Here is a 16,578-nt window from a genome sequence, read left to right on the forward strand (position 1 = left end):
ACATAGCAACAGTTGTCATTTATAAAGGCTTGTGTCAACTGGCAATGTTTTTTTCCACTGGCAGTGCCCACAATCTCAGTGTCAAAGTGCTTCTTAATGGCGCTTACTGTTGCTAGGTGACATAGCATAGAATAGGATTTTTAAAGTCTGTCGATGGTGGTTGCAATATCAGAAATGTTGTCTAGAGCTAAATTTGGAGCTGAGGCAGCCCTAAAGCCTCCTTACAAACAGCTACAACACACCCCATGCCAGTCGGATCAGTCAGACCGGGGGGAAAAAAACCCTCAGCTTTAACACCATCAGAAAGGATTAGTTAAATTGCGGCAGTGTGTGCTGATAAAGATATGAACCAATCAGACCAGAACTAAAGTGTACACATGTTTATTTCTGCTTGAACTTGTATTTTTATATGATTGTGCATGTGACTTTGGAGGGTTTTGCTGCAAGCCTCAAGTGGACATTAAAAGAACTGCAGGTTTTCTTCACTGGTAGTCCTGTAGCACTTCCTTTTCGAATCATGTTTTTACCAACCATTTTTCTAAACTGACACTGTAGTGATATATAGCATTCTAATCAAGACTTATAGAATTTATAAAATACACTTTCTCAGGCTTTTCTCAGATTTTCCCCTCATGATGTCATGTGCGGAGTTAGCACCGACCCCAGATTCGGTTGCCCCCCCCAGCTTGGAAGAAAGTTCCGCCCTCCTCTCCTGATCTTCCTGACAGGAGGATCAGTAGAGCCACATCCATGAAGCCACATCCATTTCCTGAGAGGGGTGCAACCAGGGGCCGAGCCAGACAGCTCAGTAACATTCAAAGCCACAGACACAGAAACAGCTTGCTCTGAGTAGTGGTGAAACAGAGTGTTTTTAGATGTAATCCAGTAAATAAAATCTAATACTGGATTGTTCTTCAGAAACAAACATCACCGGCATGTTTTGGGGACCTCAGAGGCCAATATAAACTTGTCTTAAAGGAGTAAAACATGTGACCTTTACACATAACAACACATAACACTTAAAGTACACGGTCAGTTAAGTTTAAAACACTTAAGGATCATTCCTTCGATCCTTCACACTTAAAGCGGAGAAGCTCACAGAAACATTCATTTACACCAAGAGGGCTAACAACAGGATGATGCCAAAAAGAGATAACAGTTACAGGATTGCACTATAGATTACCGGGAGAAGTCAAGTCTCCAATGAGAGCACACAAGACAAAAGAGCCTTCAGTATTTCCAATAACTGCTCTCGAAGAAAGTTCATAAGTGCAGTTGTTGGATGCAAATTATTTCCAGTAGAACCTCATCCTCTGCAATAATTATTGGCCTGCAATCTGTAGCCACCCATTTAGCAACCAATGTTGAAAGTTTTTTGCTTTCAGAGTTGTCTGAGCATCTCTGTTGTAAACAATCCAGCATGGCCTGCATTTGACTAGGGATGGGTGGGCGGGGCAGCTCTCTGCATTGGCGGTGTGCTTGGCAAGTGAGTGGTACGGGGTATTTAAGACTCAACAAACTCCAGGTAACTCAATTCACATCGACAGTAAGTGCAGATAACTTGTAGGTCTTAGCTGGCATAATCTTAAAGCGAGGGGGTCACCATTGGTCATCCTTATTGGAGAAGGTTTCTCCATAACTGTAAATACAATAGTACTTAAACGATACTGAATCTGAGTTCTGGCTCAGTCTTCCCTGATTTTAGTGATTTAGATTCAGTTAAAGTTTATTTCTAAGGGTCTACAGGGACAAAAGCTTAAAGTTTAAATTCATATTAGTTTTCCCTCAGTTGTCAGGTGATATAAACATGCATTGTTCTTAAATGATTAAGAGTTAAAGGCCGGTGCAACACCACATAGTGTTGGATGGTAGCTGCCTCTGTTCTTAGCTGTTTTTTTGCCTTCTGCCTCCACATGGTCACATGACTAAAAGCTATGAACACTTAAAAAAGGCAGCTTTTCTTGATTTTGACTGCTTGGGTAGATGAAAAATAAATAAGAGCAGCAATATTCCAAAAGTTGGCAAGAAAAGTATGAGCGTAGTGACTAAAAGAGCTGTAGACATTAAGGACCCTTTTAATGCTCAGGGTGCTGAACGCACTGAACAGCACTGGTTTTATTTTAAGAATAGGTTAAGAATACATTCTATCAGCACAGAAAACTCTGTCAGTGGACACAAGCCCTCTTTCTAAAGTAAAAAAAATGATCTCTTGAGATATTTTCTTTTGTCACAGGAGAAGCAGCAGCAGGCCTTGGCATTAGTGACGGAGGCAGAGGGGATAGTTGCCACCGGGGATTCCTCTCCTGCAACAGACATTTTTCGGACCCTGATTAGCACTTTCAAATCCAATATGGAGGATTTTATGTTGCGGGCAGAGCAGAGAAAGAAAGAACTGAATGCACTGATGCATGTGCAGCGCTTCTGTGCACAGGTATTTGCCCATGTGTTTTCACTGATCAGATAATTCTCTTTGTTTTCCTCCTTTATTTTTGCCTCTTTACATATTTCTGACTAATATGTCTAAACTTTTAAATCAGATTTGGTAAGATAAATGTCTCTCTTTCCCTCAAGGCTTCTGCCCTGGCCAAAGAATGCAGTCATTTTCTGGAGAAGGTAGAGCCGGGGTGTTACTCGGCTCAGACCCTGAGCACACTCCAGATGTTTGAGGAGAGATTAGGTGGTGAATTCTCCACCCAACACTTCCAGGCTGTGAGAGCTCAGGCCTGTGCCGTGGGATCGGGGGCCTCAGGGGCGATGAGAATGTGGAATGCAGCCTGGGTCCTGTGCCAAGAAGTCAGGCAGCATCTTGAGGAGATTCAGAAGAATAAGAAAGGCGTAGATAAGAACCAGATCCAGCAGAATGCAGCTGGGAACCCTCAAGGGGAAAACAGGGGACCGGATAAGATGGAGAGGAGGAGAGAGAGGGGGGAGGACGAATGCTCCGTGACCCAGCAGCTAACCTCTCAAACAGAGGGAGTCAATACCTCAGAAAGAGAAGGAGTAACCACTACTGCTGAACCCATCAACCACTATTTAAAAAGTGTGGAAAAGGAGAAAATAACTCCCATATCTCCACAAAACAACCACTGGAGTCCAGAAACCAAACAAAAACCAAGGGAGCACCACAGCGAGGCAGATCTGAGGAGTCCAGGCCCACCTGAGGGGGGCGATGGTTTTCCCCCGCACCAACGTTTGGGTCGGTCCCTGAGCGAGGGCTCATGTGTGAGCTCTCGCTTGTCGATTCTCTCCAGCTTCTCCCCTTTGAATGTGAGACACAGACACTGTCAGAACAGGACACAACCACTGGAACAGAATCTCAACTTCATCCAAAACCTGCCAGCGTCCCAGAACAAGAGTTTATGGTCAGGAAACCTGAACTGGGAGGCAAAAGGAGACAGCAATGAGGAGGCGGATGAAGGGAGTAAAGAGTTCAACAAGGGTTCTACAGATTTGAGGACTCCAGAGACATTACTCACACCAACAGAGAACAATGGCGATAATGTTTTGTGAGTAAAATCCCCTCCTTTTTCTGTAAAATGAAGCTCATTTAGATGCTTTCCAGGGCTTTCATATGGCAGAGGTTTTCACTCATGAATGGCACAATTATTCACCAGTCACACATCATCCAAACAAATATTGGGAATAAAACACTAGGGGTGTAACAATGAACTTAACTTAAAAGACAATACCTATCTCAATATACAGTCAGTGATATCATTTTATCATAATTTCCACAACTGTATATTTCTTTAATCAAGACTTAAGTCAATTTATGGAAAGAATTTTTTTTTTCAAATCTGTTAAACAAACAAACAAACAAACAAACAAAAAACTCCAACACACTTTCTAACATGTTGTAAAAGTGATTTATTTGCAACACATCAGACAGTTTGCTAATAAAAGGCAGAACATTGTAAATAGGAAGTAGATACAAATCTTCAAACAACCAATCATAATCATGATGTCAGATCTCAGTCAGCAGATTGAGAAAGGTTGGACCAACATGTTAAACTCTGTTGAGTTGCATTTTGTGCTTCAGAAAAGTTAAAAGTAATATTTTATGCTATGTTTTTCATTTCCTAATGATAAAGGAGTGTTAAAGAAGAGCCCTATGGCTTTGGGCACAGCCTGTATTGTTACAACTAACTTTAAGCCAGCGATCGCTCAATGGCAGCAGGAGTCTGTCAGCCTTTTAACAGATTCTTCTCTCTTTTGCTAACACTGCAACAAAGTTTCAAACTTTAAGATCCAGCCCATTTAATATGGTTACAATACAGACATGAGGTATATAATGATTGTTTATGACATCCTTGGTGATAAGATGGGATAGTTTGTCCAGACTGACTGAGAGATGCAGGTCCATGTTCAGAAGAGTCATCATTTTTTATGATGGTTTCTATTTGGGTCCTAATATCATTAAACTGTACAGTTTTCATACTTAGGATGGGTTGCTCTTATCAATTAACAAACCATACCATCAAACCAGTCAAGATGAAGCTGCACTAGATTTTTGCTGAAACTGATGTCAAAGTTTTTAAGTAGAGGAAATAGATTTTTTTATTAAATTTTACTTGTATATTTATATCAAATTAACTTGACCTTTCTAAGTGGAAACAGTCCTACACTTAAAAAATCTGTTTAAATCCAATCCAAAACAATTTTAAGTACTTTTCATAAAGCTACATTTTCTTCATTCACTCAGTTTTCCCCTTATTTCTATCACATGCTTTAAACTTGAACATTAATTCCATCCAAGGCAGCCCAACCTAAGGGACTATGAGTGGCAATAAGTGAAAAGTGCACATTGACCTGGAGAGCCTCTTCCATCATGTTCAGTATATCACCCACTGTATATTATAGTTTCTCAGTCAGGACTTCTCTAACTGAGTCATTAACTTCATTCATGGTGCAAACTTGTCTAATGCCCAAAGTCATTCTGGGAAACCTCTGCAGATCAAGAGATGATTGTCACATAATTTGAGTAACAAAAAACACTCAGTGATTGTGCACTGTTCACTTAAAACTAAAACTGTGTTCAGTCAACTCAGAAAAATAGAGCTGAAATACAGTAACACAACTTATTTTTTCAGCTACCTTCACCTCTCTTACAGTGAAACAAAAACATTTAAGAAACATTAGCTTCCTGTCTTAGAGAACAAATATGATAAAGGACAAACAAAACCCTCAAAGGCTATTTTAAACAAATCTGCAATTTATAAAGTTAAATCAAAGTACTCAAGAAAAAATAAATAAATTGCGATGTAAAGTAGTAAATGATACAATGGGAAGTTATACTTCCAGCTGTCATCAGCTGATGGCCAGCTGATCCCTATTATCATCTCCCAGCTCCCACAGCCAATCACAGCTCTTTCCCTCCACACAGCGGCCCCTTTAATATGACACCCTTGTCACTGATCCCTGCTTGCATGAATGCGGATGCACCAAGCTGCTGCTGCTGCTGCTGCTGCTGCTGCTGGCAAAGCTTAATCTCCTCCACCCCAGCCACCTCCTTCATAGCATAAAGCTTGCTTTATCAGATTCATGCTTTTGTGGACTAATTGCTTCATTTTATCCAATATGCAATGTCATAAATGTTACTATATACAGGGGGTTTCAAGCTATGTGCGCCCTGGAAAGTCAAAGCATGCTGCTTGACTGACCCAGGGAGAATCCTTTAAACAGAGCCTACTTTGCCAATTTAAACTGTATATCAATTTTGCAATAAATGGTTAAATGTATGATGAGAGTGTTCCTGAGTGAATTAGTAATTTTGGAATAATTCTAGTTTATCACCCTAAAAGTCCCTGCAAATAACCCTAAAAATAAGACTCAGCCTACCTTTAAGAAAACGAAAATGTAAAGTCATATACATCTAAATTCTCTCAAAAGCTAGTAGGTAATAGAAAAGGAGGCTGACTGTTAGTGTGCTAACTCCATATGTGTCCAAAATATGCCTAGAACTTAGGACTCACCAGCCTATGGAAAACTCATAGATCAAATAATGAAGACAAGTTGGAACGTGTGTGGGAGTTTTCTGGGAATTTTCTGCTCTCCTACTCACCTGTCTTATGAAACAAATGAGCAAACTTTGAATCCTGGAGATCTTATTGAATGTTTTTGGGTTTTTTTTAAAGGATTTTTATCTCAAATCATATTTAAACATACAGTTCATAAAACAAAAGGAGATAATCTCTCAGAATAAACATAGATGGTGCCTTTTTTACTTTCATAAAACACAAATCTTTTCAAAACTTAAATAAGGTTTGACTGTGTGTAAGTATGATTCACTAGCTCTGACTTCACAGTGTGATGGTGTCTCCTGTGACCAAAAGATCAGAGTCAAGCATTTAGGATGGCACTATGAATGCAGCCTTAGCCTCAACCTTAAAACATTTACTGGCTTCTGCCGTGCCTGTACACCTCTACTACATCAAACAGGAGTGGCCAAAAGCATACAGCAGCACCTCCTGTTGAAATAAAGAGTGTTAAAGTAAATATTGTTTTCAGATCAGTTGGAACAGTCCAGACTTGTATTGATGGATATGATCACATTCATATCAAACAGTACAGGTCTTAGCTGTAATAATAACATTGTGTATTGTGTATATAAAATGGTTCTTTCTTCTTTCCTTCAGGAAGCTGCGGATGATCATGGAGGAGCTGCTCTCCACTGAGAGGGAGTACGTAAAGGCTCTGGGCTATGTTCGAGAGCACTACTTCCCTGAGCTGGAGAGGGCCGACGTCCCCCAGGATCTCAGAGGCCAGAGGGGAAGCATCTTTGGTAACTTAGAGAAACTCCACGACTTCCACAGACATCATTTCTTGAATGAGTTGGAGAGCTGCATGAATGAACCCTTCAGGGTGGGACGCTGCTTCCTGAGACATGTAGGTACCATGACGGGAGGTACAAAGTTGATGAAAAGACTAAAAAAAGAAACTAAAGATTCACTTACCTTCCTGTAAGGCCTGAGAAGTTGTTGTTTTCATAATGAAACCAGGTTTGAGCCTGTCTAATGTGGTGCATTGTTTCCTGTTTTGACCAACACTGAGATAATTTGGCCAAATCCTTAGTAACTTTAATCTCCTCCAGATGTGTCTGTCTAGGACTGATGCTATGCCCTTGCCTCCTATGATTCATTGAGCAGGTTCTGCAGAAATGAGTGTGAACTTAATTTCACACAGCTGTTTAGTCTGCACTTTTTGCGACACAAACTTTGTTTGTTGCTGTCTGTGATAATTGTGTTTTTAATGGTCTTCATTGTTGTTTCTATTTCAGAGAGAGAGCTTTGCTCTGTATGCCCTTTACAGCAAGAACAAACCACAGTCTGATAGTCTTCTCATTAATCATGGGCAGGCGTTCTTCAAGGTGAGAAACAGTAGCCAGCCTCCTTTTGCTTTTTTTCCTTCATTCTTCAACTTCTCATTTCAAAACCACTTCATAAACTTTCTTTTTGTCCATATTAGAGTTTCTTTATGCAGCTTTGTGAGGCAGCATTTAGGTAGGCTAATCAAATCAGCAAAGTTAGCCATGCAAAGACACTCACTGTGCAATATTCAGATGCTTGTTACTTTGTTAGCCATGTTCAGAATCTCATTTCAATCTCAGCAATGTAAACATTTGCAAATTAAAACAAGAGCTACACTAAATCAAATGTCTTTAGCTTTGCATAAATCCTGTGATAATTAAAAGCACTGAACATCAAACACATAAAATCATTTGATGGCAGCAGAAGAAGTCAGAAATGGTTACATCTAATTAAGCTTTCTACAGGGCTGTATGCACCATATGTCATGTCATTTATAGTTGTAGGTATTTCACATAATTTCACAAATTTTTCAATGAAAGAGATATATTCAAGTCATCATGAAACACTCCTGAGGCCACTGGTTCTCTAGTGGTGAATCAGCACCCAAAAGTAGTCCATGATAATTTCTGAAAAAAATTATAATTAAAGCATCCCTCATGGGGTGCTGGTTTACTTGAAGTAGGCATTTATGCCACCCATAAGGAGGGAAAGGGGAGAGCTTATTGGGGCCCAGCCGAACTGGGGGGCCCATGAAGGTCAGGAAAATCATGGTCCATTGTAAACTTAAGTTGTGATCATTATATTTTATATTTCACCTGAATATGAACCACTCTTATCAAAAGAAACCAAAACAAATTGTGTTAATTTGTTTATGCTGTAGTACAATAAAGCATTTTCAAAATGTAAACCCTTTTTACCGAAACATAAGGACATTTTAATGTGTAATGTTAACAATGTTGATAAGCACATTGACTACCATTTGGAAAATAATGTCGGACTTCATAGCTAGGCCATGGTGTGCACAGACATCAGGGTACCAGAAAGTAAAGTAGAAGGGATTTAAACAAATTTAAGAGAGAAATATTTAAATAAATAATTGCAAAATTAAGACCTAAATTGGCAAAATAGTTTAAAAATGGCAAAAAAAAAAATTGTTTGCATAAAATGGTGAGCAGTCAAAAAGTAGCAAAATGTGTTAAAAGCAGCAAATATGGAGGCGCATATGGCCTAGTGGTTTAAGGCGTGCCCCATGTATGCAAACAGCCGGGGTCAAATGTGGCCTGAGGCACAGCATGTCTACCCCCCCCCCCCCGTCCCTGTTTCTGACTCTATCCACTGTCCTCCATCAAATAAAGGCACAAAAATGCCCAAAAATAAATCTAAAAAAGGCAACAAATATGAGTTAAAAAAGGCAGAAAGAGGCAAAAATGTTGAAAAGTAGTAAAAAAAAAAAAATATATATGTATATATATATATATATATATATATATATATATATATATATATATAGCAGAAATTGGTTAAAAGCAGCAAATATGGATTAAAAGGTAATAAAAGATGAGCCATAAATAGGCAGATCATGATGAAAGCAGTTAAAAAGTAGAAAAACACTGGGTTAAAAGTGGCAAACATATGTTGGAGGCTGCAAATATGGGTTAAAATCGCACAATATGAGAAACAATAGGTGGAAAATGGTGAAAGCAGTTAAAAGTAGCAAAATGGGTTAAAGTGGCAAAGATTGGCAGAAATTTGTTAAAAGAGGCAAAAGCTGGTTAAATGGGGAAACAAATTTGGCAAAAGTATGTGAAAACAGTGATGAGAAGCAGCAAATAAGGGCATCCAATAAATACTGAATTTTAAAATGTAGTAATACTGTTTTAGCTCCAAGATGAATTAACTGTTAGCTAGGATATAATCACCGATCCAACTGATCCAACATGCATGTATTGATATCATTAATAAATCACAACTGAGGAGGGCTCATTCACTGGGTTTTTCAGGGGCCCAGCCATCTCTGTGGGCAGGCTAGATATCTGGCACAACTTCACCAACTTCCAAGGTGGATTGAGGATGAAAAAGTCTTGAAGGGAACAGAAAGCTCCAGCAACGCTTGTTCTTCAGAGAACAAAGTTGTTCTCTAAACTACAAGCTCTACTGAAGCTCTCTGTTACTTTCTGTGGTGCCAGTTAAGCTCTTCGGATAGAGCAGGTGCCCATATACAGAGACTAAAGTCTTCAACACACTGGACGCAGGATAGATTCCCGGTCTAAGCGCTGTTTGGTGCTTGTCTTCCCCCTACTCTTTTCCCATGTTTTCTGTCTCTCCTCACTTATGCAATCAAAAAAAGCCTTAAAAATCAGCTTAGCTCAGAAAATGCATCCTTTACAACACTAATGAACCTAATGGATGCTTGCCCATCCTCATTCCCTTATTCTCCATCTCAGCCTTAAGCTTTATCCTGCTAGCATGATCAGCACATATCTCACCTAACTGCAGGTTAACACAAAGCTTTGTCTCCTCTCCTCGTCCATCAGCAAAAGCAGCAGAAGCTGGGAGACAAGATGGATCTGTGGTCGTACCTGCTGAAGCCAGTGCAGCGGATCAGTAAGTACAGCTTGCTGCTGCAGGACATGATGAGGGAATGTGGACCTGCACAAACCAGAGAGATGGCTGAGGTTAAGGCTGCACTGGAGGTCATCCATTTCCAGCTTCGTCATGGCAACAACCTGCTGGCCATGGATGCCATCCACCAGTGTGATGTAAGAGAGTTTGGTTTGTTAAACTTCTGTCTCTTTGTTATCCTAATACAGATAGACTTTGTGCAAATACTTTGTGATAAGAATTAGTTATTAGCCTCTTATCCAGCTGAGCTTCACATCTGGATCTCTTCAGTGATGAAGAAACAGGCACAGACAAGAAATCTTTCAATAAAGGATGACGAGTAGAAAGAGGAATAAAACATTTATCATGCACTTTTGGCATTGAATTTGTTTAGTCATCATTATTAATCAAAGATAGATTAAGAAACAGCCCAGAGAACACTGTAACTGTTATATCTTTTCCATGGAATGAACTGGGAGGTGTGTTTATGGGAAGATGGTGGGCTTGGAGTGCTTTAATCTTGAGGCGTAAGATAAATGTGGAATTTATGTCTATCCAACAAATTTTGTGGTCTCAAAGAGATCACAGTACAGTGAAATTCTGAAAATATTGACTTGCAAATGTTCTTTGACTCTTTCTGATAACTATGTGGACTACACCTACCAGTTCCAGTGAATTCTTGCTCTCTGACTTGCAGGTGAATCTGAAGGAGCAGGGGCAAATCATACGTCAGGACGAGTTCTTGGTTACATTCAGAAAGAAGAAGTGTCTCCGCCATATATTCCTCTTTCAAGAACTCATCCTCTTTAGCAAGACAAGGAGGACGGATGTAGGAAATGACACATATGTCTACAAGCAGTCATTCAAGGTACACTTATGAATGCACTCTAGTGAACTGCAAACGTAGAGATCAGAAGTACCAGTGAATGCAGCAATAGAAAGTCTGTGCATTGTTACCACACCCTCTTTATGACAAGTCAGTGCAGGATCACTTCCTACATACGTGTGCATGATGCAACTGTCAGTTACTGCTGTCTGTTTGTACATTTACTCATCTTGTGTAGAAAAAAAAGTACTTTTCCACTATTGGCTACAATAGGGGAAAGTTTTTAACTGTTAAGATGGATAAAAAGACCGGGGAGGAAAACTGGCCTTAAACTTTTGACTTCATGTCATACATCAAAATCCCTATTTCAAAATTAAAATAAAACAAATCAGCCCTTAATGAGCTTTGAATTATAGTTTAATGTAAAATACTCCAGTGCCAGTAACAATTTTGCTTTGGCACCGATCAGGTTTTTTTACTTTACTCCAGATGGCTTTTCTGCCCAAACTTTATCCATTTGATCCCCTTTTTTGCTGAACACTTACTAATTTTTATCCTACTGTTCTCTCCAGAAGTGAAGTGAACCTCCTGATACACTGCATGATTATCTACAAGAATAATTACGCATACAATTGTTGTTTTTCCCTTTTTATTTAGACATCAGACATAGGCATGACACAAAACAGCGGCGACAGCGGCCTGTGCTTTGAGATCTGGTTCAGGAAGAGGAAAACACAGGACACCTACACGCTGCAAGCAGCTAGCAGAGAGGTTAAGGAGGCCTGGACCAAAGATCTGGAGAGGATCCTTTGGGATCAGGCAGTACACAACAGAGGTACTGGCAAATATACACTAACATGTACACACATACAAATACTAAATCTCCAGGCAGCTAACAGCTCTGTGATACTGAGCAAAAATGTTAGGATTTCTTTATTGTAACAATGCTTCTTGGCAATAAATCTACTGTTGGAAAGCCTGTTTATTTCCCTTTTAAATGGTGCCACATTTATAAGGAACATGCATTTGTGGGATGAGCAGCAGAGCTGAGTATGTGGGTTGCAACAATGACAAAATTGTCAGATCTTCTTTGCCAATCCCAAACAACTTATTCTGTCATTGACTCTTGTTTGGTGGACTGGATAATAGGAGTCTAAAGAAACAAGACATATGGGCAAACACAGGTACCTCCTCCTCCTCCTGTGTATTTAGACAAACACAAATGTATCTATACTGAAGAAAAAGATTAAAAGAGGTCATACCAATACCAGAAAATCACATCATTATCACAAGAAAACAAGCTTTAAGAAAAATAAAGTTGAGATTTCAAGAATCCAAATGGGCAGCAACGGTTAAAAACAGGAAAAGGAATAAATAAAAGCACCTTAAGGCTTCTTTATGTTAGGACACAAAACCATTAAACACTAGTTTGCAGAGAACAGGCTACATGGACTTTATTTCATTGTTTACACTGGTTGTGACAGCACCCTAAGGTACTTAAATGTGTAAGGTAGCTGTAAGAGTAGTTCACTGATAAAACCTGGTAAGAATAAAATAAATAATTACTCTGAAAGGTTTATTCCTGGCAATGGCAGAAGATAATATATTAAAAGAGTTTACATGTCATGATTTTTGTGCCTCTATGTTTGATATGAAGAATCAGAAAGAGCAGAATAGAGTTTAAAATACAGAATCAATCTTAATTACAAAGTGCTTCAGTGTCCTATCTTTAATGTGATTTATTTTCAGCCTAGTGATTTTGTGTGCTATGTTCAGAGGTCCGTATGCAGGAGCGAGTATTCATGGGTATTGGGAACAAGCCTTTCATGGACATCAAGCCAAGTGATGCTGCTATCCATGACAGAGCCGTCAACTATGTTCTGATGGGAAGAGGTGACTGGTTTACTTAATTGTCATTTTGAATTTTATCTGTACATATTGTGTTACTTTTCAATCACACCTTGGCTTTCCTCACCAAATCCTCCCCTGGTTTCTGCAGAAAACAAGGTGATGTCCTCTTCAGGGTCATGCAGTTCACAGGATGGACTCGAAGGACGGCCTAAATCAGTCGGTTCAGGGAGCAGTTCATCCTCGTCCTCTTCCTCTGGAAGGGGCTCCCTTCCCCCAGTTGGGTACCTGTGTGGGCCAAAGAGGAGGGTAGTGTCAGGAGGCCTTGGAGGGTATGGAGTTTTGGAGGAGGATGATTTGGACCATGAGAGTGGGAGTCACAACTTATTGTGTAAGTTTTATGTGATGTTGTGTGTGACTGAAGGGTTGCTTACACTTGTAGGTGCACTGCCAAAGCCAGTATTGTAACATTTCCATATCACTTTGCTTTAAATTGCTTCTTTTTCTTCTCTGCTGGGTATCCTGTTACAGCCTGAAAACAGTTTCACAGTTTTAAGATCACAGGCCATAGGTTAAGGTCAAGGATTTTTTTAGATTTCATTGCTGGATCTTTTCATTTCAGTTTAGAAATCTGTCTAACCTTATGTCATCTATACCTTTATTTTTCAATGGTTGAATCAAGTTTTCTCTCTGTGGCAGTGGACAGCTCAGAGTCATCAGGAGAGAGTGTGAGCGGCTTCAGCAGCTCCAGTCACAGCTACCACTCTGCAGTAGGAGGAGAGGTGGAGGACACCTCCTCTCTCTGCGCCTCCTCGATGGCTGTGAAGGAGGCAGCAGCAGCTCATGTTACTGAAGTCATCCACAAACCAAGTGCTCTGGCAGGATCCCCAGAAAAAACCCAACCACCAGTGGCACCAAAACCACAACACCAGGCCAAGGAAATGCCCTGTGGCCAGGTACAGGAAATATCAATTACCACTGATTAAATAAGTGTTTTTATGGTTTAAAAGTTAGAAAGACAACTTACAGTATCTAAGCCAAACACTCAGCTAATTACACACAGACTTATTTCTCAATAGCTCAGTAAATTTTGCCTGTCCTTTTTGCACTGAACATTTTGACAATGACTGCTCTTCTGTTTATCCTTAATATTATACATGAATATTTATTTCATTATTCAGGTTCAGAACACAAATGTTGGAAAAACCACTGAGGTTTGACCTGCGAGTTACGGTACAATGTGAGTACAGTGCATTTCTTCTGTATATGCATGGTATGTAATTATGTGCCACTTAAATTTTTCAGTAAGTTTATTTCTTCATCAATGCATTTTAACAGAATAAGTTTGTATGTGGGGCTGCTCAGTGGTAAAGTGATTTGTGCTGTCACCTCACAACACTGTGAAACTGAACAAGCTGAAACTGCTCAAAATTTTTGTTGAAATTGATCACGTCAAAGTTTGTAAGTAGTGGAAATAGCATTTTTGAGTAAGCATTACTCGTACATTTATGTTGAGTTTACTTAACTTTTATACTTAAAAATCCAAACTAGCAATTTCAACTTTTTTTCTGAGTTGATTGAATACATTTTTTGTTTTTAGTAAACAGTACTCAATCATTCTAAGTATTTTTTGCGATTGTACTCAATTATTGAGTTTCTTAACCCTTTAACACCTGAGTTTCTGGACTCTTTTCTTATTTTAACCATAAAAGGCCCAGAAAATGTCCTGTGAGTACGTGCTTTAGCCCATTTTTCCACAATACTTAGAACTTTTAATATATCGCAGTTATTTACATTTTATTGCATGTTGGGACTTCTGGTTTGTAGATGAGACTGTAGACAGCTAAAACGAGGAGCTGCCGGCCGAATAAGTTTAAAAAAAGGAGAAAACCATTATAATCATAACTCGACGATGGAAAAATAATTAACATGGATAAAACACATTTTACTGCATGTTAAGAGTGTTTTAACAGTTTAAAATGAAAAAACACAAAAAACTGGGGAATTTTATGCTAGAATCTTAGTGAGAAAAGGGGAAATTACAGTAATAACCACATGCTGGCTGTGAAGCACAGTTTCTAAGCTTTCAGAAACTGTTTGAATTTTTTCGATAACACAAACAGTCATACAATTATGGTCATGCAAAGTGTGCTTCAACAGCGTGTCGCCGTCGATGCGCTAGGAGTTAAACGGTTAATCTGCATAGCTTTCACAGAATGCCTTCAGGCATTAGACTCTTTTGCACCATGAGTGAAGTTACTGACTCAGAGAAGTTCCGATTGTGGGAACCATCCTTAACATGACTTGGATAAATAAATTAATTCTATGGAAGAGTAATTTTTGGATAAATTGCACCTCTAAGTCGTTTAATGTCCAACTGAACAGTTTGAGGTTGACTAAAAAACGAGTTCTGGTAACATCACAATCCTGAACTGCTATATCAGTTCTATTTTTCTGAATGGAAAGGATAACTTTATAGTTTTAAGTAAACATTACTCAATCACTTGAAGTATTATTATTTTGTATTTGCACTCAAATTATTTGGCAATTGTTCTTTAATCTGCAAAGTTTTCCCAGACTGCCTTTGGGCGCTAGACACTTTTGCACCATGAGTGAAGTTACTGACTCATTTATTTTCTGAACATGATAAAAGTGGACTTCCTGGTTCAGGGTGCATGTTTTTGTAGTTGTCACTTCCTTCGGTGTGTCTGCCTTGGGTGACATAAATGTTCAAGATTAAAGTACGTGATATGAATAAGAGGAAATTACATTGGATGAAAAGTACTTGAACATGTTGTTTTGAGTTGGATTTAAACAGAATTCTTAAATGTGGGAAAGTTTCCACAGTGTATTTTGAATTTTATGTAATCAGTTGCCTCTAATATTTTGAGTTCTCTGGATTAAAGTGTAAATTATATATATATATTTAACTTGTGTCTACTCAAACATTTCTCTCCACTCCTGAAAAACTTTGACACCCTCCCCCCCTTTAAATCCCAAATGACATAGGCAGCATAGATAATAAATGATGGATGATTGAAAGTCTAAATGTGTATATAAAACAAACTTTTCTTATATTAATAAGTTTCTTTCTTTTCCCTTGCAGATTTTAAGGCTTGCAAGAAATCCTGAGAGTACTCCATTCATGTCAGCGTTGATCTAACCAGCTGTTACTGTAATCCACTCTGTAAATAGACGTTCCTCTTAATCTCACCACTTAAACAATAGGTCAGAAACATTTCTATAAATGTACTGTACTTTGAACTTATACTTGTGTTGAATTTAAACATGCATTCATGACATTGCTTTTTGTAGAGTACACTCATAGCTCATGCAAGGATTATAGGGATGCTGCAGACTATGCTTGCCTGTTATTCATAACATAATGTTACATGTTAAAGTACTGATAGAATGGTGCTAAATCAAACCAGCAGACCATACCTGATCCCAGAGGAGGTCTGTAAAATAAATGAGTTATATAATCAGTTAACATCATAATGCCATCTTTTATGTCTTAAATATATTGCCTTCTGTACAGATTTGTAAAACATAACTACTACATATCTTACTTAATTCCTTTAAAAAGATTTATTCTCTGCATCCGTTCTTTTAGTTAACCATTGTGTATAAATTTGACATGCATACTGATCTATGTAACAACTGTTTGGCTTTGTGTTTTAAATACAGAATATTTGCAGTGATGATGTTGGCTTTTATTTGCACCACTACACATTTCTGTAAGCAATACCAACATGCAAAACACAATTCTGCATGCTAAGCAGCTTATCGCTGCTGTAATTGGGCACATCTAAACAAATATAGAATAGAGATGGATAGACAACATATTCCAAGCTCTAGTAAAGTTATGGTTTATTACAAATAATGTGAAGTCAGATCCCCATATCTATCATTTTTATGATGATTAAAAGGGCATATGAAAAACGTCAAGGCTTTGTTCCTGTACATCTCGTGGAGGAATGACGGGGTAAGGTGAAA

General features: G+C 38.8%; 1 protein-coding gene across 1 annotated transcript in view; it reads left to right on the plus strand.

Moving 5' to 3' along the window:
* Positions 1 to 16,283, plus strand: part of quo (quattro) — a 52,640-nt gene extending 36,357 nt beyond the window's left edge. Inside the window, exons 13-24 of the mRNA XM_041783319.1 lie at positions 2,234 to 2,431; positions 2,572 to 3,506; positions 6,636 to 6,885; positions 7,277 to 7,366; positions 9,842 to 10,066; positions 10,606 to 10,776; positions 11,392 to 11,569; positions 12,511 to 12,627; positions 12,734 to 12,973; positions 13,282 to 13,538; positions 13,764 to 13,822; positions 15,689 to 16,283. Coding sequence (XP_041639253.1) covers positions 2,234 to 2,431; positions 2,572 to 3,506; positions 6,636 to 6,885; positions 7,277 to 7,366; positions 9,842 to 10,066; positions 10,606 to 10,776; positions 11,392 to 11,569; positions 12,511 to 12,627; positions 12,734 to 12,973; positions 13,282 to 13,538; positions 13,764 to 13,802 — 2,700 coding nt within the window. The 3' untranslated portion in view covers positions 13,803 to 13,822; positions 15,689 to 16,283. The remainder of the gene's footprint in view (positions 1 to 2,233; positions 2,432 to 2,571; positions 3,507 to 6,635; positions 6,886 to 7,276; positions 7,367 to 9,841; positions 10,067 to 10,605; positions 10,777 to 11,391; positions 11,570 to 12,510; positions 12,628 to 12,733; positions 12,974 to 13,281; positions 13,539 to 13,763; positions 13,823 to 15,688) is intronic.
* The last annotated feature ends 295 nt before the right edge of the window (positions 16,284 to 16,578 follow it).

This window comes from Cheilinus undulatus, linkage group 3 (assembly GCF_018320785.1).
Source record: "Cheilinus undulatus linkage group 3, ASM1832078v1, whole genome shotgun sequence".
Classification (NCBI taxonomy): domain Eukaryota; kingdom Metazoa; phylum Chordata; class Actinopteri; order Labriformes; family Labridae; genus Cheilinus; species Cheilinus undulatus.